Consider the following 24,112-nt stretch of genomic DNA (forward strand, 5'->3'; position numbering starts at 1 on the left):
GCCAAACTTCCATTTCTAGAATCTTTGCTTGTTAATTTGAATTTTACTGAGGTGGACCTCAGGCCTCCGCCTTCTTAGTAGTTTGGATTAAAGATGTGAGCCACCACCACCCATATTCTATGATTTTTAAACATTATAAAATGTACACTTAACAAAAGACCTGTCTTTACAGTCTTTAAAGAACCAAGAAATTTGTTTTTTACTTCAGATACAATGTTGTTGTATAATATATCTCTAGACTTTTTCTAGCTGCACTGAATGAAATAGTGTAGTAGTTGATTATAAGTCATTTCAATATGCATTAGATAAGTGAACTCATACTGTTTTCTGTGACTGATATAACATTCAACATAATATCCTCAATGTTCATCCATATTGTTAAACATAATTTTCTAAAGGGCTGAGTAATAATGGTCTATGTTTCATGTTTTCTATATACTTTGTTTTCTTTATGTATTCATCTGTCTGTGCACATTTAGGTTTATTCCACACATTGGGTCTTGTGAATATTGCTGCAGTGAATGTAGGTGTGCCAATGTTTCATGGTGATTTTTCTTTCAGCATGTTCTGGATAATATTCAGAGGCTTCTTGATCATATGGTAGTTATATTTTCAATTTTTTCAGGGACCTCCATGGAATTTGTTATGTTTGCCCTATTTTATGTTCCAGCAATAGTAGGTAATAGTAAGTAAGGGTTCCATTTTCTCTATATCCTTACTAACTCTCTTTTTTCTTTTCTTTTTTTTTTTTTTTTTTTTTGTCAGTTATGGGGCTTAAACTCTGGGCCTGAGCACGGTCCCTCAGCTCTTCAGCTCAAGGCTAGTGCTCTACCACTTGAGCCACGCAGCACCACTTCTGGTTTTCTGAGTGGTTTATTGGAGATAAGAGTCTCAGGGACTTTCCTGCTCCGGTTGACTTTGAACCGCAATCATCAGATCTCAGTCTCCTGAGTAGCTAGGATTATGGGCGTGAGCCACTGACACCCTGCCCAACTCTTGTTTCTGTATTTTTATTTTTAAATAATTACCAACTTGGCAGGTATGAGGTGATGCTCATAATATTTTTTAATTCATATTTTCTGATGATTTAATGACATTCAGACATATACATTGGCCGTTTCTATGTTTTTGAAGAAATATTAACTGAAATCTTTAGTTCCTTTTTTGAAATCAATTTAGGAGGTTTGTGAGTTTTTTTGTTGTTTTGTTTTGCTGTTTAGTTGTAGGAATTTCGATCATATATTTTGGAAATTACATCAAATATACTGTTTGGGAACATTTTATTTCATTTGTTATAATGTTTATTATTTCCTTTGTTTAGATGCTTTTTAGTTTGATGTTATATCACTTATTTTTGCTTATGTTGCCTTCTTCTTTATTGTTGTAATTATGTAATTATTACCAAGATGACTATCACAGAGCTTTCCCAATCAGTCTTCTTCTAAGTTTTATAATTTCTAGTCTTCACAACTTTAGTCTATGTGAAGTTGTTTATTGAGTGTGGTGCAAAGTAAGGGTCTAGTTTCCTTTCTCTTTAATGTTGATATCCAATTTTTCTATGTTGCTGGTGTATCCTTGGTGTACTTATAAAATCAGGCAATTGGATATGCATGCATATATTTGTGGGATCTCTGTGATGTCCCATTGGATGTTTATACTGATTTCATACTATTTTGATTACTGTAATTTGGTAGTATATTTTAAAATCAGGAAATCCAATGCCTCTAGTTTTGTTTTTATTACAATTGATTTGGGTATTACTGTTCTTTTGTGGTTGCAAATAAATTAAAATTTTTCTACTTCTTAAAAAATTCAATCTTCGGCATCATTTTGGATCATTTGCATATTTTAGTAATATTGTCTTTAATAATATTGTCTTCTAGTTCATAAATGTGTGCTATCTTTTCACATGAGTCTTCTTTATCATTCCTTTGTAATTTTGAGAATACAAGTTTTTCAATTTCCCCATTAAATTTATACCTGAGTATTTTATTATTTTTTGATATTGTAAATATTATTGTAAATAATTTTCCTAATACCCCTTTCAGATACTTTGTTGTTAGTGTGTGGACACGAATTTAAATACTTCTTTACTAATTAGTTGAGGATTATACCAGAGTATGAAGAGATTTATAAGGATTGCTTTCAGAAAATTAAATGAGCATAATTTTAAAGTGTAGATTTTAACATGTTATTATTATTTTGTTAACTCTCAGAAAATTTAAAAGTTAGCTTATTCAATTGTTCCTGATTAGGAACAATTGAAATCAAGTAAGAGGAAAGAAACATTATTATTAGGATAGGTCCAGTCTTTAATTATATTAGTACTTTAGTTTTAATGAGAAACTTTGACATCTTTGGTGTAATAGTGAAAATATATAAAGTATTTTTTTCAGCAATAGATACTGAACCTAAGATCTTGTGTACTGCTCCACACCATTGAGCTAACATCCCCAAGTTTTTTTTTTTCCTATTTTTTTAAACTTTATTTTGAGACCAGTTCTTGCTAAGTTGCCCAGGATCACTTCAAACATATGCTCCTCTAGTTTCAGCCTCCCAAGTAGCTTGAATTGGAGGTATATGCTCCACACCTAACTAAAATAAAGGAATTCTTACCCTGGGCATAGCCAATTAAAAGCATGATTGACGGGAGATGTGCTCTTATCTGCTTTACTTTAAACAATGAGAAATCTTTATTGCCAATAAAGTACCACTCAGGATACACTGTCAGGTACATGTTTCCTAATGATAACACTATTCCTAAAGGATTTTGGCAAGTTGTATTTAGTGAATATGATGTAGTGAGATCACTACAGTCCTGTGCCTTTCTAACCCTGTTCCTCCTCACCTTATTTCTCCAGAGTGACAGAATTCCTAGGATATGCTATCCAGGTATAAAACCTCACCCCTTGTTCTGTTTCCATTTCCTCTCCCCTGGCCTAACAATCTTGTGTTAAGCCCCCATTCCCTGTCTCCAAAGACAGTTGAGGAACAAGAATAGAATTGAATGACTATTATAAAAGAGGAAGAGGGACCAGGAAATGTGGCTTAGTGGTACAGTGCTTGCCTAGCATGTATGAAGCCCTGAGTTCAATTCCTCAGTACCATATACACAGATAAAGCCAGAAGTAGTGTTGTGGCTCAAGTGGTAGAGTGTTAGCCTTGAGTAAAAAAAGCTCAGGGGCAGTGCCCAGGCCCTGAGTTCAAGCCCCAGGACTGGCTTTAAAAAAAAAAAAAAGAGGAAGAGGCTCATTCCAGTCCTGCAGACAGTTAATTCTAGGAGGCCCCCTCATATGATAAAGACAAATGTTACACATTTCATTTAGTTATCTTTGTCAGACACGGGAGCATGTGTCCTTTGTAACACAACTTTAGGATAGTATAATCCAATTGGGCTATGTGCACGATAAGGGAATAGACCATAGAACAGAGGCCAGATGTGGTTGCAATTTTAACTTTTTGTTGTTGTTGTCAGTTGTGGGGCTTGAAATCAGAGTCTAGGTGCTGTTCCTGAGCTTTTTTTGCTCAAGGCTAGCACTCTTCTACTTTGAGCCACAGGGCTACTTCCAGTTTTCTGGTGGTTAATTAGAGAAAAGTGTCTCACGGACTTTCCTGCCTGCATTGGCTTTGAACCGTGGTTCTCAGATCTCAACCTTCTGAGTAGCTAGGGTCACAGGGGTGAACCACTAGCACCTGCCTTAATTATAACTTTTTATGCTCATGAAACTTTTTGTGATACAGTTTTACTTACTATCTTAATTTTACACCATTGCCAAACAATTTATGTGGCTCTTGTTTTACCACTTTTGTAACTGTTATTACAAACTTCTGTTGAGGAAAAAAGTATATATTTCTCCAGTCCTGTGAATCCGTGTGTACATGGTTAACACCGTCACATTCAGTATGAACCAAACACAGGTTCATAGTGGCTAACATTTTCATAATAGGCAAAATCCCTAGAAATTGCATTATCTTTATTGACCACTAAATAAATAAATATATAGGAAAAAACAACCCTCATAGGCCAAGGACAATGTTCACTCCTGTAATTCCAGCTACTTAGGATGCTGATATATTGGAGGGATGGTTTGAGGCCACTCTGGGGAAAAAGGAAGACCCATTAAAACAAGTAAGATGGGCATGGTGGCTGATGTATAATCCTTGCTGTGTGGGAAGCATAGATAAGAGGATCATAGTCCAAGGCTTGTCTAAGTAAAAAGTGAGACTATCTTAAGCATAAAGGGCTGGGGTACAGCCTAACTGGTAGAGCACTTATGTAGCAATCACAGACCCTAATTAAAACTCTAGTGCTGCCAAATAAACCAAAAGTACCCCCCAAAAAATACAAAAAAACCCCTACCAATGATAACAATGGAAACCTAAATTTAAAAACTAAAACTAAAACCTTGTGTTTGTTGACAGTTTGTTTGTTGGACTGTGCTCTTTGCTAGACTATCCTCTTAGCTAATGAGAGACATGGTACTTACCTATGTAAGGGTTTTTTGCATCTTCATCTTTACTGATCTTTTTCTTGATGATTTTCTTGGCATCTTTGGATGCTTTCCAGTTAATCAGAAATTGTCTCTCCATGTTTTTAATTTCTTTTCCATCAAGATATTCTAGAGAAAAAATGTTAAAAATATGTACATATGAATATATAAATAAAAACATACACTTCTGGCTCAGGGCACAACAGAGTTACATCATAGGCTGAAGTGTTTCTTTTAAAATAGCTATTTTATGTGGTATATATACACAATGGAATTCTATGCCTCCATCAGAAAGAATGACATTGCCCCATTTGTTAGGAAATGGAAAAACTTGGAAAAAATTATATTAAGTGAAGTAAGCCAGGCCCAAAAAAACATAGGTCCCATGGTTTCCCTTATTTGCAATATCTAGTATATGTATGAGTCAAGTGGAAAAGGTCAGATAATGTGATGTCAGGAAAATGAACCCTTAGATATGTATCTTAATGTTTTTTTCTTTCATGCATGTGTTTCTAACGCATTTATAAGATTATCTCTTTGTTGCTTTGTATGTCCCTCCCCCACAGTATAACCCCTGCTTTCACTATATTTGATGTCAGTATAACTTGTGGAGGAGATGGGGAAAAACCAGTTGTTTAAGGATACAGGTGGACCTGTTGCAACATTGAGAAGTACAAGTTGTCATGTCCAAAACGAGCTTTACAACGTCGGTGCGGGGGGGGGGGGGGGGGGGAGGGGGGGAGGAGAAGGATTGGGATTGGGGGGGAGGGGGAGGCTGGGAAGGGATGTGAAGGGTAAACCAAAGGAGGAGGGTGCAATGCTTGGTAAGAAATGTACACATTATCCTGCCCATGTAATTGTAACCCCTCTGTACAGTATGTTCACAAATAAAATTAAATTAAATTAAAAAAAAAAGAAATGTAGACATTACCTTACTTATGTAACTGTAACCCCTGTGTATATCACCTTTATAATAAAAATATTGAAACTATAAAAAAATAAAATAGCTATTTTAGATAAATTATTTGTTTTTATGAACTTTTACTTACTTTTAGTTTTCTGATTTCAAAAAGAATATGAGCTGGATGGTATTGGATAATGCCTGTAATCCTAGCTACTCAGGCTAAGATGTGGGAATCTAAGCTGGGAATATGGCTTAGTGGTAGAGTGCTTGCCTAGAATGCCTGAAACCCTGGGTTCGATTGCTCAGTACCCCATAAATAGAAAAAGCTGGAAGTGGCTCTGTGGTTCAAGTAGTAGAGTGCTAGCCTTGAATAAAAGTAGTTCAGGGACAGTGCCCAGGCCTGAGTTCAAGCCCCAAGAATGGGGCTCTGGGGAAACTCAGTTTCAAGCCAGCCCAGACAGGAAAATCCAAGATTCTTTTTTTCCCCATGATATTCTTATCTCCAATTAACCACACACACACAAAAGCTGGAAGTGGATCTGTGGCTCAAGTTGTAGACAGCTAGCCTTGAGCACAAAAAGCTAAGGGACAGCTCCCAGACCCTGAGTTCAATATTCCCTCCCCCATCCTCCAAAAAAATGTTACTACAAACATTTGAAATCTTATGGGAAAAAATGAAAAGACTCAAATTATCACTCTTCTCATCACTGTCAGAGATAATCACTGTAAAGGTTATAGGATCTTCCTTCTTATAGTCATATGTAAACTATATTATTTTATAAAAAAAGTGTTATATGCAGTAAAAATTGCATCCTATTTTCTCTTAATACTTCTCTTTTGAAAATATGTTTAAAATGAATAGTAAGTTTTAAACATGGTATTTCAAAATTACATACAGTATTCATAATGTCTATTATATCCTAGGACACCAGATGTCAAGGAATAGCCCACAGAGCCAGTCTCTACAAATTCTATGGTCCAACTATCTTTACATTTTTTCCTTTTAGAAAGTTTCAAAAATTGAGTTGCTTAAAATTACACAAATAATTGTTGTATTTTGTAAGATATGTGGAAAATGCAAAAAAATTAAAAGTACCTTATCACATGAGAACGATCGATCATTGAAAAATAATTGAAAATTTATACTTTAGAATATTTAACTATTTTTAATTTTCTTCTTCTTTTTTTTTTTTTTTTTGTCGGTCGTGGGGCTTGAATTCTGGGCCTGGGCGCTGTCCCTCAGCTCTTCAGCTCAAGGCGAGCGCTCTACCACTTGAGCTATAGTGCCACTTCCAGTTTTCTGGTGGTTTATTGGAGATAGGAGTCTCACGGTCTCTCCTACCCGGGCTGGCTTTGAACCATGATCCTCAGATCTCAGCCTCCTGAATAGCTAGGATTACAGGCGTGAGCCACCAGCGCCCGGCCCTATTTTTAATTTTCTATGTGTTTGCATATATTATATATAAAATGGACTATTTGTATAGTTTCTATATTCTTCTTTTAAATTAGTGTATTGTGAGCATTTTCCATATGTTTATTTAAGCACAATTTTAAGTGTGGTAGTATTTGTTTTATATGACTAAACTATAACATATTGAAAAACTCCCTTTTATAGGACATTTTATATTATCCATATTATTTTCTTAATCACAGAAAGCCTGGCTTTTGCTGGTTATTTTGGAGATTAAATTAATTGGACCGTGCTGGCTTCAAACCATTATCCTCTAGACCTTTGTCTTCTGAGTAGCAAGGATTATAGGCCTGAGCCACCACAGCACCAAGCAAGGTAGTTTATTTTATTTTTTCAGTGCTGGGCTTAAACCCAGGGCCATCAAGGCAGACACTCCGAACCACACCTCCATTTTTTTTCTTAAGTAGTGGAGTTACATTAATTGTACTGCTTTAAATATTGACAATATGACCTAATTCTGATCCATAATACTGCATTATACCCAGAATATGAAATAAAGTAATATTTCAAGACATTTAGTATGCCTGAAATCACAGTTTGTACTGCACTGTAAAGATATGCTTATTCCTGTACATACATACCTCTAATAAAATTTAATTTATAAATCAGGTTTTATCAGAGATTAACAAGAATATTCATATAACAATAAGTAAGCCAGTTTACTATAAGTTATATGTATCTTATTGTACTGTGACATATTTTGGGCTGCAGATTGAAATCATGAAAAGATAAACCACAGGTAAGGGTGGGGGACTGAGGTACAAATTAGAAGCATAAGGTCTAGAAGTATAGTTGTCTTCACTTTTTATGTATATTTCTTAACTGAATGGTAGCACTTGCCAAACAACAAGAAATTATCTATTATTTATTTATTTATTTATTTATTTTTTAGTCAGTCATAGGGTCTGAACTCAGCCTTGGTGCTGTCCTTGAGCTCTTTAGCTCAAGGCCAGCGCTCTACCACTTGAGCTATAGCACCACTTCCAGCTTTTTCTACTTATGTGGTGCTGAGGAATCGAACCCAGGGCCTCATGCATGCAAAGCAAGCACTCTGCCACTGAGCCACCTTCCCATCCCAAAATAATAACTTTTAATATAAAGTTGTAAACATTATAAAGTGTAACGATAAAATTTTTAACTAGGATTTACAGGCGTGAACCACCGAAGCCCAGCTATCTTTTAGTTTTTACACTCAAATAAATACAGCATGCCTTAGCTGTGACAATTCAGGAAACCCTCTAATAAGGCTCTTCCATGAGGCAGCAAGATCTAATATATTATAACTTAATCACTACTTACCAAGTGTTCGAGTCCATTTTCCTCAATGCAGTGCATGTTCAGGAATGCTATTACTTGTAAGGATTACATAAGGGGACTCCCTACCTTGCTTCTCTTTTGAAAGGAAAGGGGCTCCTACATGTTCTCACAGGATTATTTGGCAAATGTCAGACAGAAATGATAACCTTGATCAATTTTATCTACAGAACCAAGAGTGAAGGAGTCTCTTAGGAACATCAGAGGATTTGTGCCAATGAATGTGTCACAGAAGGTCAGCAAGTTTTCTGCATCTATGACTAGCCACTTTTGTTATTTACATCCACATTTTCTCCTTAAACAAAGAATACCTGGCACTTGATTTCTGAACAGCAGATATTTTTAAGTACTATTTCTCAATTTTTAATTTTTGCTCTTATTTAAAATAGCAAATTTAAAGTTGATAATTTTTCTAGATCAACATGTCATATTTGTATTTCTGAAAGATTGCTGACAAATTAGCCAAAGATAAACATAATATTTTCTAAGAAAATATGTTAATATAATAATATAAAATGTATACCTAGTGATTTGGACACCAGTATTAGCCTGTCCCTGTATTTGGGTTTGAGACAAACAGGATTTCCATTTAGATCCATTTTCCGTAGCTTCATCAACTTGTTCAGTAAAAACTCCAAATCCTATAATTGGAGAAAAAGCAAGACACAGGTATCTCATAATTATCATTACTTTGAGCATGTCAGTTAACTCTTTTTTTAAAGGTAATTACAGCTTTTCATGGAGCCTTAACTTAGTGCTAAGTACTTAGAGGATGCGTAATAACTAGCTTTTGAATAAAATAGTCTATGCTAGAAGTGCCTGAAGATGAGATAAAAAGTGAAGCCCTAAATTAGGGATCACAGAACTGTTCTTGGTCATGTCACTCTTAACTTGACCACTGTGTAGCTCAGAAAACATGTTCTGCTACAGAAGATGCCCTATTCTTACTGGAAGTAAAAATTTATAGATTATGGTAATTAAGGAGTAACAAATAAAAATAGACATTGCAAAAATATGTATTTTTTGCCTTTTATTTTATGAAAAATGTGGAAACCTTATCAAACTGGAAAATCAGAGAAAAAAACACTTGCATACTTATCACCCAAAGATCACTTTTAATACACTTTTATACATCCTTCTTGATGTTTTTGAGCTAAAGGACTTCTTTTTTAATTGTCATCATATAATATGGTTTTTTTATATCATAAATATTTGCTTGCTTTTATAACTTACAAGAAAATGAGATAGTTGGCATTTGAAGGAATGATCACTGGTGTGCAGTTAAAATTGATGTGAGGAAAACAGATTAATGGTATGTTAGAACTTGATTTCTTAGCTTGCCATCTTTCCCTATTTCCCTGTATATTTCTTTTCCCATTCACTGTCATTATCTTCCAATTCTTTGTCTTTTTTTTCTGACTTTTTCTTTTTTAAATGTTATCTTAACATAATGGAAATGAAATATACTTTGAACATTTCTAAGTAGGTCCCAAAATCTTGCCTTTTATTTAAAAAAAATGACTTAGAATATTGCCATATCTTGGCTACTGTGAATAATATTGCAGTGAACATTGGAATACAGATATTTCTTCAAAATAGTGATTTGATTTCCTTTGGCCTTATGTCTAGGATTTGGTCTGTGCTAGACTCTGAGGGATGCAAATAAATGATCTATGAAAATACAGGAATTCATGTTTTAAAGGCAATGCTAAATTTCCTTGCCACTGTTGCTTACTATGAGTATGTGTTCATTTATAGAATGAGGATATTTTAAGATTAATTGCCATGGCATATAAAGAACCAGGAAACAATATAATAAATGTGTTAGTTTTCTGCCTTTTGCTTACCCTACTATTCCTCAGATAATTGTTTTTTTCTTAATTTTGGTCAGCAGGGCAAAAGTTTTAAGTAAGAAAGAAACTTGTGACTTACTGACGAACAAGTAGTTCTCTCGTTAAAAGAAAGCTTTCTTCAAAATTATCATTTAAACCCTCAGTCCCAGGCTCTAGAGCATGCCCTTTCTACAGCATTCATTCAATAGTGTTTAACAGCCATAATTATTTTATGTGAGAGTTACACTGTATTTCTCTTACTCTAAAAACCCCTTATAAGGAAGGGACTGTATATTGCACTTTTCTTCTAGTGTTGAATATAATATAGTGTTGGAAACAATATAAAAACTTTAAATTGATATAGATAACAAGAATGTTTGGCATTTTGTTAATTATTCTTCACTTGATAAATGACTCTCGACATAGTCCCTCCAGCGTATGTTTATTTAAGACTAAACTATTCCTGTGCTGAAATACGATTACCCTTTGGATACGCTCTGGTTGTTCATTGCCTTCCTGTCTGTAATAAATGCTTTCACTTTCTGCCCTTCAATAAGTTACTAGAGGAAGCAGACACTTTTCTGGACAGTTTCTGTTTGATAAATGATCATGTCATGCTATCACTTAGAAGAGTGCTGTAAAATACTGAAGAGCCAATTCTGTTTCCCCTGCAGAGCTGGTGCCTTAGCTCCTGTATGGGTGTCTGCAGCAGGCTATGCTCCTTCCACAATTAATGATGACCACTGATGAACCTGTATTTGACCAGCATGCTCCAATCTTTATCGGAAATGTCTGGCCCGACTGTCCTTCCTAAATCTAAAGACAGTCATTTGTCATCCCCCTGCCTGCCTGTCATCATATTGCCTGGGCAAAATCTATAATTTTGGCTGTTCCTGACTAAACTGTGGGATGAATAAATTTATCTTTGGGCCACTCTGCTTGTCAGAATCAATACTGAGCAGAGGTTGAATAAATTAGAAAATAAGAAAACATGACAGGCAGTTGTAGTTTGCTACTAAATCAAACATTTTGTTTATATAAGATACAAACATGTCACATTTTTTATTCCTCCCATTTATTGTGAAGATTCTATACCTCATGATAAATGGTCATCAGAAAACCAATGAAGTAAATCATCATAAATCTAACTGTGCAATGAACTTTTCGGTCAGCTTATTGATTGAGCAAACCTTGAAGACATAAAAACTGTTAATATTAAAAATGTTTTTTTCTTTCAAGTTCTTGTATGTTTTTACAACCTGATATCTAACCTCATAACATTAGAAACCTACAGTTACCTGGTAAATGATCAAACCTATGCTCACAAAGAACTTGCAGAAATTGAAGTCTTACTATAAATCACTATTCAAGTATTTCATATTTTTATATGTTGTTATATACCTGCTTAAAAATGTATTGTTAACCCAAAGCAAATGTCATTAAACTAGAGCCTTGTGAGTTAAAGAAAGGAGTTCCTAAACCATGTATTGTTTTACCTAAAACTTACTTGTCCTCTTCCTTAAATGTTGTCATTGCCACTAATTTTATGGAGGGAGACATGAAACATCTTTCTATAAGCTTTCAGTTATATGCTTCTGGTCTCACATTTCCTCTTCAATCCTTCTTTTCCATTTTCAACAGAAGAATACTGCTTTTTTTGTTAATCTTTCTCCGATCTTGGGATCTTCTCTATCTTTTATTTTTGTTTCCAGTGTTCTTTCTCTGGCTATTGTTCTCATAGCTATGATCACCAGATTTCTTTACCTTTCTTCTCAAAGTTTCATGATTAAGAATTACCAGAGGATCTTGTTTAAATTTGACAGGTCTGAGGAAGAAGCTACAATTTTGAATTTCTGTTGCTGTTGCTTGTTCTTAGGCCTCATTTGGAGATAAAAGAGTTAACAGCCTTCACTTTATTTACCACTGGGCATTACTGGAACTACCAGCTCACTGAGCCAAATATTATGAATCATGAGCTTTGAAAATTTTAGTTCTTTGGAGCATCTTACTCTGTAAGTCACATTACTTAAGGCCTCATGTTTCTGTAGTTGTTCAGCCTTTATGGATCCTTTGTAAATCTCTGACCTCACCAGTAACAAATCTCTAGCCAATGTATAAACAGACTACTTTCTAAAAGTTGCTCTTGAGAACTAAGACTATGTCTCATAAAAACAATGCTATATCTGGTGGGCTGTTGCCTAATTCAACACAACTTCTCTTTGTGAAAACGGCTTCAGAACATTTGTGCTATCCAGTGCTATAAAAGCTTCCCATAATGCATGCATTCATGTTTTCCAGACCTATATCCCTATGTTAGACCCTCTTGCTTCCTTTCCTATAATTTACATTTGTTCCTTTCAGACTGTTTATTTTCATTCTCTAGATCACAGAAGAGTATAAAATCACTCTTTCCCAGCTACAGATAAAAAGTTATTCTTTTCTAACCCTTTATCGTCTCTCTTTATTCTGAACTCTTTTTCAGAAAGGAATGTTCTAACTGTGCCCACATCACATCCTTGATAGCATTTTTGGTGACTACTGAACCAATATTCTGAGGACTTCTTATCCATCTGTTCTCTGAGTCTGGCCTCATATATCCAATTGTCTCCTTGATATTTTTTCCAGAATTTTTCAATAGGGACCCCCAAAATTATGATCTCTCATGGAATTTATCTCCATGACCCCAAATTGTGAATCCCAGCCTGCCTCTTCAGTTCTTATGCTCAAGGCACAAGTCCAGAGATCATTCCTGACATCTCCACCCTCCCTATATCAAACTCACAAGCAAGCCCTGTCTATTTCACTTGCTTCCCATGCAGGCAAATCCTGCGGGACTTTCAAGACATGTCATTGTTTGAGAATGACTGCATTTCCTAATTCCTTTCTTCCCAAAGAACTCAAATTTCTCTCGTTTTAACTATTTCTCACTGCTCATGTCAGAATCTTAATCTTAAGGTTTCGTTCTTTATTTGTTCTAGATCAGTTTTTTTCTTAGACATTTAAAAATGAGCTGTCCATACTAACAGACATAATAAACACAAATCACTACCATATTTTATAGTTTATAGAACGTCACAAAATCAATGTAGAAGATTGACTAGCAAGGCTTTTCATAATAGTGTGTAACCCATTACTATGTTGATAATATTTAGCAAAATGGGGATGACTAAAGACTGTTTTTTTACATCTGAATGGTGACTTTAAGTTCTGAATCCTTATTTTTAGAGACTAAATTACCAGCAAAACAAAGTTATATTTTTTTGTGGAAGAACTATACTTAGTTCATTTATTTGCTGTAGATGCATTTGAGGGACCTACTTGATGTCCATATAAAAGCAGCTGGTCTCCTTAAGTGCTAAAAAAACCCAAAACCCTCAGGTAATTACAGTGGTTTTCCTCTAATGATGTCCACTTCTTTTCCCCCATGGCACAAAGCTGTCTACTTGCTGACGTCTTTTAGGATGGATGTCAGTGACCTCATGTGTGGGATGAGAGATTTCTTTTCTACATCACAAGGTTTGATGCCAGTAGATTTGGGGCATCTTAAATAGGCGAAAAGAAAGAAAAAATTAAAGCAAAATAAATTAGACACACTCGCTCCAGACTACATACAAATTTTTTCTGGTGATACTGAAGTTTCAGTTTGTAATACATTTTACATTTTGCTGAAGAACAATGATACAGTGAACAATGATATCCTCTTATGCTTGGCTGACCACCATCTCCTTTTGTGAAGTTATTGCCAAACATCTTTGGCCCATTTGAAAAACATCATCATCTTACTATAGGATTATAAGAGTTCTTTATGTATTTTAGATACAAATTGTTACTAAGATACAAGTTTGCTAATACCTCCCCTTAGTCTTGCTATTTTATTAATAACATCCTTCAAAGAGCAAATGTTTGAAATTTATAAAGCCTAGTCTATCAATTTTTCAAACATTTTTAATGGAATCTTTATCTAATTGATTTTTTTCTTTTTTTAGTTTTTTTTTCTTCTCTGAGGTCTGAGGTAAGGGAGGTCTGAGGACTGAGGGGAGGGAGGTGTGGGGGCTGAAGGAAGGCATGGCCTTTTCTCCTGTGGTCTCTATCACCACCACTACCTCCTGTCAGGACCAGGGTCAGGTAGTGGAAGTGCCACCCTCCCAAAGGCTCCTCTAATTCATTTTCTTTCTAGAAGGTTTGCATTTTAACAGTTAACTTTAGATATGGTTTTTATCTTAGGTATTGGTTAATTTTAACTCAGGGTTTTGTGCTTATTTGTAGTAAATTTTGAAATAAGAAAGTATGAATCTTCCAGTTTTGTTGCTCTTTTCAAATCAGTTTTGACTACACAGGTACTGAAAGCTGCCATTTCTTTGGAGGTATCTTCTGTCCTTACTCCTTTTTAACTCCTAGGAATTAATTTACGAACATGTTTTAAGGCTTGGAATGTCCCACAGGTCATTAAAGCTTTATTTGGCATTTTTAGCATGTTTTTTCTTTCCATGCTTCAGTTTGGGAAGTTCTAATGTTATATTTTATTCTTTTATTTTTGAGTTAGCATACATTTGCAATGGGAGAGGAGGTTTTTTTTGAATAAGTTCATCCCTCTACCATATTCACATTCCTTCTTTAATGCTATCTTTAAGTACTGTTTTCATTCAGTCCAGTGAACTTTTTATACATTTTTCAGCTTTAAAATTCACTTTATTCTTACTTTAACATTTTTATCTTCTTGAGCCGGGCGCCGGTGGCTCAAGCCTGTAATCCTAGCTACTCAGGAGGTTGAGATCTGAGGATCATGGTTCAAAGCCAGCCTGGGCAGGAAACTCCGTGAGACTCTTATCTCTAATAAACTACTCAGAAACCCATAAGTGGTGCTGTGGCTCACGTGGTAGAGTGCTTGCCTTGAGCTGAAGAGCACAGGGACAGTGCCCAGGTCCAGGGTTCAAGACCCACAACTGACAAAAAAAAAAATCAATCTTCTTTTTGTGTTCATTTTTCCTTTACATTTTATTTAGCACACGATAGCTTTTTTAAAGTTCTATCTCCAAATTATATCTCATGTGTCATTTCTGCTAGTTGTTCTTTGCCTGGATTTTCTCCAGTATGATTTATATTTTCATGTTTCTTGTCTGCTACTCCTCTCCTGAATTTCTAGTCTGAAAAGTGCCTTTAGGAAGAGAGCTAAGATACTTTAGTACTCTTTGTTTTTCTTCTCTTATGGAACACAGGTCTAAGCTACCTGTTGTCCAGTATCTGAAAAATTGCATATGCATATTTTGGCTTGTTTTAATTTATATTTTCTGTGTGTGTGTGTTGGTTGATTCTGGTCTGGGTTATTAAGTCATGCCTATTATATTATTTCTTCAATTTAATTTTCTTTCTTCATTTGCCCCTGATTGTTATGGTATAAATGTATCCCCCAAAATTTATTAGGTTGAAACTCAATTACCTATGTTACACAGTATACTAAGAGACGGGACCTTTAGGAGAGACTTAAATCAGAGTGGAACTCTCATGAATGGGTTAATGCCTTCTAAAAGGGTGAGCTAAACTGAGTACTGGTTGCTCATCTCTGTAATTGCAACCAGAAGGGTGAGATCTAAGAATGAAGATTTGAAGCCAGCCAAGGCAGGAAAGTCCATGAGACTCTTATCTCCAATTAACTAGCAAAAAGCCATAAGTGGAGGTGTAGCACAAGTTGTAGAGCACTAGCCTTGAGTGAGATAGCTAAGGGACAGCACTCGGGCCCTGAGTTCAAGCCCTAATACCAACACATAAAAATGAATAAATAAATGAGTTTTTTCTTTCTGTCTCTTCTGCCACTTGAGTACACAATGTTCCTGCTCTTCAGAGGATGCAACAACAAAGTACTATTGTGGAAGCAAATAGTGACCCTCACTGGACCTGACATTACTGGTGGCTTGATCTTATACCTCCCAGCCTCCTGAACTGAGAGGAAATAAATTCATGTTCTTGTAAATTATCAAATGTCAAATATTTTGTTATATAAGCACAAATAGCCTCAACACTTACTGTCTGAATCTGATACTCTAATTGGTCATATGTTGGAACTCTTGAATTAATTCTCTAGGACTCTTTTGTATTTTTGAATCTTTTTGTTCTTTCTAGAAGATTTCTTCACTTTTATTGTATTATCCTTATATGGAACATTCAATTGCTCCCATCATATTTTAAATTCTCTCTTGTTCTTTTATTGCTACTTTAAATAGTATCTTGCAAGGTTCCAGTGGCTTATGCCTGTAATCATAGACATTCAGGAGGTTGAGATCTGAGGATTATGGTTCAAAGCTAGCCTGCATAGAAAAATCCATGAGACTCTTATTTCCAATTAACCAGTAAAAATTTGGAGGTAAAGGCGTGACTCAAGTGTAGAGTGCTAGCCTTAAGCAAAAAAGCCAAGGGACAAGTACTTAAGACTTTGAGTTCAAGCCCCAGTACTAGCAAAAGAAACAAAACAGTTTAAAAAAAAAAAGATAAGAGAAAGGAAGGAAGGAAGGTAGGAAGGAAGGAAGGAAACAAGAATTCTATTAATCCCTTCTGGAGATATGCTCCCTCAAAACCTAATCATCTTCTACCAGGTTCCATTACCACAATACTTGTTGATAACCAATCATGTGCAAATCATAGCATATGAAAAAAAAAAGTTCTAAGAAGTTTATGTGGATTTGGTTACAAGAAAATTGAAACTCCTGCAGCACCACTTCCAGCTTTTTTCTTTTTTGCTTATGTGGTGCTGAGGAATCGAACCCAGGGCCTCAGGCATGCAAGGCAAGCGCTCTACCACTGAGCCACCTTCCCAGTCCTACATTCAATCTTAAAACAATGAGGATTTGGTTATTTAGATGCTAATTGTCAGATTTGTTTATATATTTATGCTGCTTATGCCTTATTAACATAGCTGAAGAGTAAATCATTGTAGGCAAAGTTACTTGATCATAATGTCATATAGGAAAACTTCACTTAGGATCATTTGAAGGCTGTATATATTCTCTTTTCTCTATAGAAAGTTGAAAATATAGTAGAATAAGACTTGAAATATTTATTAATTGTAATACTAGGTAATTGGATACTTTAAGATGTATTTATAGTCAGGCACCGGTGGCTCACACCTGTAATCCTAGCTACTCAGGAGGCTGAGATCTGAGTATCAAGGTTCAAAGCCAACCCCAGCAGGAAAAGTTCCTGAGATTCTTATCTCCAATTAGCCATCAGAAAACTGGAAGTGGCACTATGGCTCAGGTGGTAGAGTACTAACCTTGATCTGAAGAGCTCAGGAACAGTGCCCATGCCCAGAGTTCAAGCCCCACGACTGATGAAAAAAAAAAAGTATATATTCACCAGACATTGCTTAGCAAAACATTTGGGAAAATACTTATCCATCACTTAAGATGGATGCCAATTTGAAATTAGAATTTTCTGCCATTCTTTCTTAAGAAAAGGCAAGTGTCTTTGGTTGATCACCTCATTCCTATTTCCCATGTAGATGAATGTGGGCCACTATATTCAACCCAGGCCTTCTCTACTCAGATCAAATCCCTATAACTCTAGTTTGAATAGGATCATATGTTCTGGATATTTGGTTTAAGACTCTACTTTGAAAATCATATTATGTTACAAATATGCTAACATCATAGAAAAACTAAAAAAATAGGATAACAAATACAAAATGCCCAATAAGAAAAATATTTTTGAAGCCAGGTGAAGTGGCTCAAGCCTGGCTTGAGAGGTAGAGATTGAAGGGTTGTGGTTCAAGAATAGCCTGGGCATCAAAGTTTGCAAGATTTCATCTCAATTATATGTCAGAAGACTATCACACCTCACCCCATTGCCAGACCATAAACGTTAAAATTATAGCAACAGCTCAGTATATGGGTAATTGTTTCCAGTGGGCATTTCCTAGCTCTAGGCTCTATGTTAGAGCTACCAAACTTACAAAAATGGAATCATATTTTAATCTTATTTCTTGTTCACAGTAAGTTTTTGAGATCCGAAACAGAGTATTTCCTTCTTCTTTGAGACAGTTTGTGACAAATATGTAGGTGGCTGGTCCATATTTGAAAAAAAATTAGTTGAACGAATATGGGATAATATGACAGTATATGAATACAGCTAATTCAACACCCAGGTTTTACATAGAAGCAGCCAGGAGAGACTTGAGGTGGAATCCTAGTTTTTAGAAATTCATTCATTGGGGATATCAGAGGTGAGAGGGAAAAAACCTAATCTCTAGAAGGAAAGAGTTGATGGACAAATAATGTGAAGGGAAAAGCATATCGTTTCTCAGAGAAATTTTATTCTATTGGTGAAAGAAGCAAGACTATGAAGAATTACATGTAAACATATATTAAACATATATAAACATACATTAAGAAGTAGAGAGTCATAAGATAGTTTCATAACAAATCCAGAAATTTCTAAAAAGTTGTTTATAGATATTTCAAAGCACGTTCTTCAATCATAATTCATGCAAATATTTAAAAATTAATTTTATTTATACTACCTTCACATGTAGAAGTTGGTTGTCAACGGCTATGAGGTGATTAAGATTCTCCAGGATTTGTAAGTCTCTTATGTCATCAATATTGTTGTTGCTGATATTTAATATAGAGAGAGATTTCTGCAAGAAAAAATAAACTACCACTCGTAAACAGTTTAGACATTATATGTAGGAACCAGAATTCCTAATTCTTAAAACGTTTAAGAATTATCATTTCTGCTTGTTTTGCTCTTAAAGCAAGACAATTAAAAGATATTGAGATTTTGTTTCAATTCTCTGTAGTTTTTCAAATTGAACTTTTAGAACTCTAGTATATATTACTTTCTCCTTTTTCTTGTAGCACAGTATAGAAAAATGTTTATTATAGCAAATTATCTTTTTGTGCTAAATGTCACTAAAACTTCTACTATCATAGGTAAAAATGCTTTTCTCTCTTTGTTTTTCTAGAGGAAACATGATCAACATTATCTGGGTTTTATTTTTGTCATTACCTCTATAGTTTGTACTTTACAATCCACGTGTTCTGAAGTCACTTGAAGTAATAATTTTAATGAGGACACAGGATAAATAATATAAGAATACTAAATCAAAGTTATCTTAAATTGGAAGCCCAGGAATGTGGGTATCATACACATACACCAAGGCATCCATATATAGGCAGCTGTAAAAACATATTTTGACATTTATTAGTAATACTTGGGCTTGATCTCAGGATCTCACACTTGATAGGCACATTTTCCACCACTTGAACCAAACTTCTAGGCCCCTGGTACCGTTTCTTCCTTTCTTGTTTTTTCCCTTCCACTTCTCCTCCCTCTTCCTGTCCCTTCCTTCCTGCTTCCTTCCCTGCCCTTCCTCAACCAGGAGGGTAATGAGTTTGAGGACAGCCAAGGTAATATGATGAGATCCTGCCTCATAAACAAAACCCAAGCTGGGTGACAGTGAGTCATACCTGTAAACCTAGCTACAGGGGAAGCAGAAAAATTCTCAAAACTCGAATTCTCATTTAACAAGAAAAAAGGCTAGACTTGAGGTGTGGCAAAGTGGTAAAGCACCAGCCCTTGGAAGAGGTGGGACAGAGAATGGGGCTCATGAGATTGAGAGGCTATGAGTTTTGTTCAAAATGAAAACAAAACAAAAAGTTGCCAAATAATTGTGTAGTCCCTTTTCTTTAGGATTTTTCATCAAGTTTTTAAATTTAGTCCATGATCATCAGCAAGACCCAAATTATGAATTAATTAGCATCTGCACTAGAAGCTTAGTTTACAAGAACCTTTTTACATCCTCCTTTGAATCCAGTTACTATTAAGTGACTATCATACTCTGAGATGTTGCTCAAGAAAAAGAAAACACAAAAAACCAAATCAGTCCTCAGAGTCTTGAATGACCTCTCAAACAAGCAGAATGTGTGCAGTGTCCTGCTCCATCATCATTTACTGCTCACTATAATTCTTGTCAAGCATTTAAATTTGGCTTACTGCCAGAGATTGAAGAGTTCTCGGATCAAACAAAAGCTTTTCTCCAAGGGGAAGCCGCTGACTCTCAACATGAAGCTCTCTGAGTTCTATTCCTTCCAAACCTTCTATGACAGCAATGTAATTACTTCCCAGATACCTGCAAAACATAGTAGTTCTAAATAGACTTTCTGAGAATGCCATGGTCTTTCAGCATGATAAAAGTGTAATAACCAATGGAGCTGGGCAAAGATCTGGCATTTATGTTGAATCTGTGAAAAGTTGGTTTAAATGATGAATTGTAAGCCGGGCGCTGGTGGCTCACGCCTGTAATCCTAGCTACTCAGGAGGCTGAGATCTGAGGATCGTGGTTCAAAGCCAGCCCGGGCAGGAAAGACCGTGAGACTCCTATCTCCAATAAACCACCAGAAAACCGGAAGTGGCGCTATAGCTCAAGTGGTAGAGCGCTCGCCTTGAGCTGAAGAGCTGAGGGACAGCGCCCAGGCCCAGAGTTCAAGCCCCACGACCAACAAACAAAAAAAAAAAAAAAAAAAAAAAGATGAATTGTATTCTTAGACTTAATCTAAAAAAAACACACTTTAAAATGTTTTTAATTGAAGTTATCTTTACTAAACTATCTATGAGGGCTTCTCTTAGGTTAGGGTATAGGAAAATCAGCTGGGATGTAGGTTGGGATCTAGGTGGGAAACTAGCAACTTGCATTTAAATAAGCATTCCTCACCTCACCTTTGTGTTCCCATTCTAAGGCCATTGACTTTTTGAGAAACACAGTATTCATCCTAATCTGAGAAACTTCAGCCTTCTAGTCTTCATTAACTAGAATTACTATAGGCAGTAAATGACATCATACAGTCAAATCTACATCTAGATGATCAATTCTAAACAATTTTTAAGAGTCCCAGGCAGGCCTCAAACTCCCAATTCTTCCTCTACCTCCTGAGTACTAGGATTACATGCCCAGTTGCCCAGTTGAAACAAACTTGACCTTCTGAGTTGAGTTATGCTGAAAGGTACAGAATTTATATGGGTTCCATGGCAAATAAGTCTACATGAGGATGTTTTAGGTGTACATAAAAACTCATAATACAATTTATAGCAACCCTCCCAAAAATGTCACTTATTAAAACCTAAATTGTTTATTTCATATTTTTATTTTATTTATTTTTTGGGGGGAGTCCGGTCGTGGGGCCTGAACTCTGGGCCTGGGTGCTGTCCCTCATCTCTTCAGCTCAAGGTTAGTGCTCTACCACTTGAGCCACAGCGCCACTTCCGGCTTTTTTCTTATGTGGTGCTGAGGAATTGAACCCAGGGCCTCGAGCATGCAAGGCAAGCGCTCTATCACAGAGCCACCTTCCCAGCCCTTTATTTCATATTAATAATATAAAAATAAAAATATTGACCTGTTCCACAAAAAACATGTGAGAAACACATTCAAATGTATTTCCAATGTACTTTTGCAACTAAATGTAGATTGGGAATAGTTACCTACATAAAATATGTACAGGGATAATGATGAGCAGCTAACAGTATGTTAAAGGCACTTACAGTTTTTCCAGTTTCTTTAATGATGTGAGGTTCTCTATACATGAAATACAGTTGTTTTGTAGGTACAGGTGGGTTAGATTGGTGGCATAATTCAGGTTAGTGATTTGACTAATACGGTTATCATATAAATATAAAACACTAAGATTTTTGCAATGAGAGAGGTCATCCTGAAAAGAAAAAACCAATCATGTTTAAGTTTTTCTGAAAGCTTAGGATTTTTAAAACATTTTTTCACTTGACCATGCAACAAATTTTCCTGAGATCAATATAAAATGATAGTTCACTGTTCTAAGTACATCCAAATAAGATAACAATGATTGTTGAATAACTTCAAGGCTATAGCATACTATAACTATACCAGTCAAATTGTATTTAAGATTTTCCCATTGCTAACAACTTCCCTTGGAAACAAGTAGGTTCCTCTGAAGGCTGAATCATTGAGAAAATTATTGTTCTCACTTTTGAAGCAGGGCTTAATCTTTCTGTAGGTCTGGAAGTAAATTATAGTTTTAAATACTGTAAATTAGAAATCATCTGATACTCAAGAATAGTGGATTAATAAAAACTATGAATAATACTATGAAGTGAATACCACAAAACCACTAAATACCTTTTGTTTCTTTAGCACTATCTCATATATTTCAAGATACGTAATTAGGTGGAAAAAGTAGGACCCAATATTGTAAACTTATATCAATGCATGCCTAGAAAAAAGACTGAAGGACATCACCTAAAAATTAAAAATGGGAGCCGGGCGCTGGTGGCTCACGCCTGTAATCCTAGCTACTCAGGAGGCTGAGATCTGAGGATCGCGGTTCAAAGCCAGCCCGGGCAGGAAAGACCATGAGACTCCTATCTCCAATAAACCACCAGAAAACCGGAAGTGGCGCTGTAGCTCAAGTGGTAGAGCGCTCGCCTTGAGCTGAAGAGCTGAGGGACAGAGTTCAAGCCCCACGACCGACAAAAAAAAAAATAAAATAAAAATGGTTATCTCTGAATGGTAGGGTTGACATATATATATATATATATATAAAATATATATGTTTACATATACATAAACATATATTACTATATAATATATGTATAATGAACACTGCTTTGGATATAAGAAATTTTAAAGGTGTTTTTTTTTTAAAGCTGTTTTTTTCTTTCTTTTTTTATGGGGTGGGGAATACTGGGGATTGAACTCATTGCCATTAATTTACTTGCAAATACCCTACCACTTGAGCCATTCTCTAGGTCTTTTACTAGGATTACAGATGTGAGCCACAGGCACTTGGCAGTTCGGTCTTTTTGCAGCTTACTTAAGAGATAGAGTCTTAAAGACTTTTCTGCCAGAGCTAGCTTTAACCTTTGAGCCTCCTGAGTATCTAATATTCTAGGCATGAGCTATGAGGACAAAAGAACTTTAAATGGGGGCACTTCAGAAAAAGCAGTCTATGTATTGTATGAAGAGGTACAGAGCCCTGAGCAACAAAAAGGAAACATGAGGCTAGTCAGTTGAATTTAGAAGGATCATCAGAAACTTTTTTTTTTTTGGTCGATTGTGGGACTGCCTGGGCACTGTCCCTAAGCCTCTTTGTGCTCAGGGCTAGCACTCTATCACCTGAGGCACAGTGCCACTTCCAGTTTTTGAGTGGTTAATTGGAGGTAAGAGTCGCCTGCTGGCTTTGAACTGCGATCCTCAAATGTCAGCCTCCTGAGTAGCTAGGATTTCAGTCGTGAGCCACAGTACCCAGGTACCTTCCAGAAACAAAAACTTTTTTTGGGGGGGGTCAGGTCGTGGGGCCTGAACTCTGGGCCTGGGCGCTGTCCCTCAGCTCTTCAGCTCAAGGCTAGCACTCTACCACTTGAGCCACAGCACCACTTCCGGCTTTTTTCTTTTTGCTTATGTGGTGCTGAGTAATCGAACCCAGGGCCTCATGCATGCAAAGCAAGCACTGTACTACTGAGCCTCCTTCCCAGCCCCCAGAAACAGAAACTTTTTATAATTCTATAATGTTTCTCCAAGACATCCTTTGTATTGCTTTTTATTTTTCCAATACTAGAGTTATCACTATGTCCAAAAATTTTTTTTTTCTTTTTCTTATACTGGGCCTGCACTCAGGACCTGGGCACTATCTCTTAGCATTTTTACTCAAGGCTAGCACTCTATCACTTGAATCATCTCTTGATTTCTGGCTTTTGGTGGCTAATTAGAGATAAGAATTAGAGATAATAAGACTTTCCTGCCCAGGATGGCTTTGAACTATGATCCTCAGCTGTCAGCCTCATGAGTAGCTAAGATTATAGGCATGGGTACATGGGTGTCTGACTCCAAAATGTCTCTTAACTTTGCCTGAGACTTTTCTGTTTCATTCATTCGTTCATTCATTCATTATGCATTTAAGGCTTGTGGTATGGCTTAATTGATAGAACACCTGCCTAGAAAGTGCAAGATACTGAATTTAAAACCCCAATACTGCCAAAAGTAAACAAATAAAAATTACATAGATGTATTAAGCACTTGAATCAACTATTGCATTAGATTTAGCATAATATAAGCAAAAATAGACATGATCCTTCCTCTCATGAA

At 35.9% G+C, this 24,112-nt stretch overlaps 1 protein-coding gene across 4 annotated transcripts in view; it reads right to left on the reverse strand.

Annotated features, from left to right (window-relative positions):
* The window catches only part of Ppp1r42 (protein phosphatase 1 regulatory subunit 42), a 53,697-nt gene that overhangs the window by 15,652 nt on the left and 13,933 nt on the right, over window positions 1-24,112 (reverse strand). For all 4 annotated transcript variants that reach the window (XM_069990871.1, XM_069990869.1, XM_069990872.1 and 1 more), the window contains 5 exons: window positions 21,538-21,704; window positions 19,996-20,131; window positions 18,521-18,637; window positions 8,703-8,820; window positions 4,488-4,619 (listed from right to left, as the gene is read on the reverse strand). In XM_069990871.1, the coding sequence (XP_069846972.1) occupies window positions 4,488-4,619; window positions 8,703-8,820; window positions 18,521-18,637; window positions 19,996-20,131; window positions 21,538-21,704 (670 nt within the window). The remainder of the gene's footprint in view (window positions 1-4,487; window positions 4,620-8,702; window positions 8,821-18,520; window positions 18,638-19,995; window positions 20,132-21,537; window positions 21,705-24,112) is intronic.

The sequence above is a fragment of the Dipodomys merriami genome, unplaced genomic scaffold, assembly GCF_024711535.1.
Source record: "Dipodomys merriami isolate MVZ:Mamm:240054 unplaced genomic scaffold, mDipMer1.0.p SCAF_4, whole genome shotgun sequence".
NCBI lineage: Eukaryota > Metazoa > Chordata > Mammalia > Rodentia > Heteromyidae > Dipodomys > Dipodomys merriami.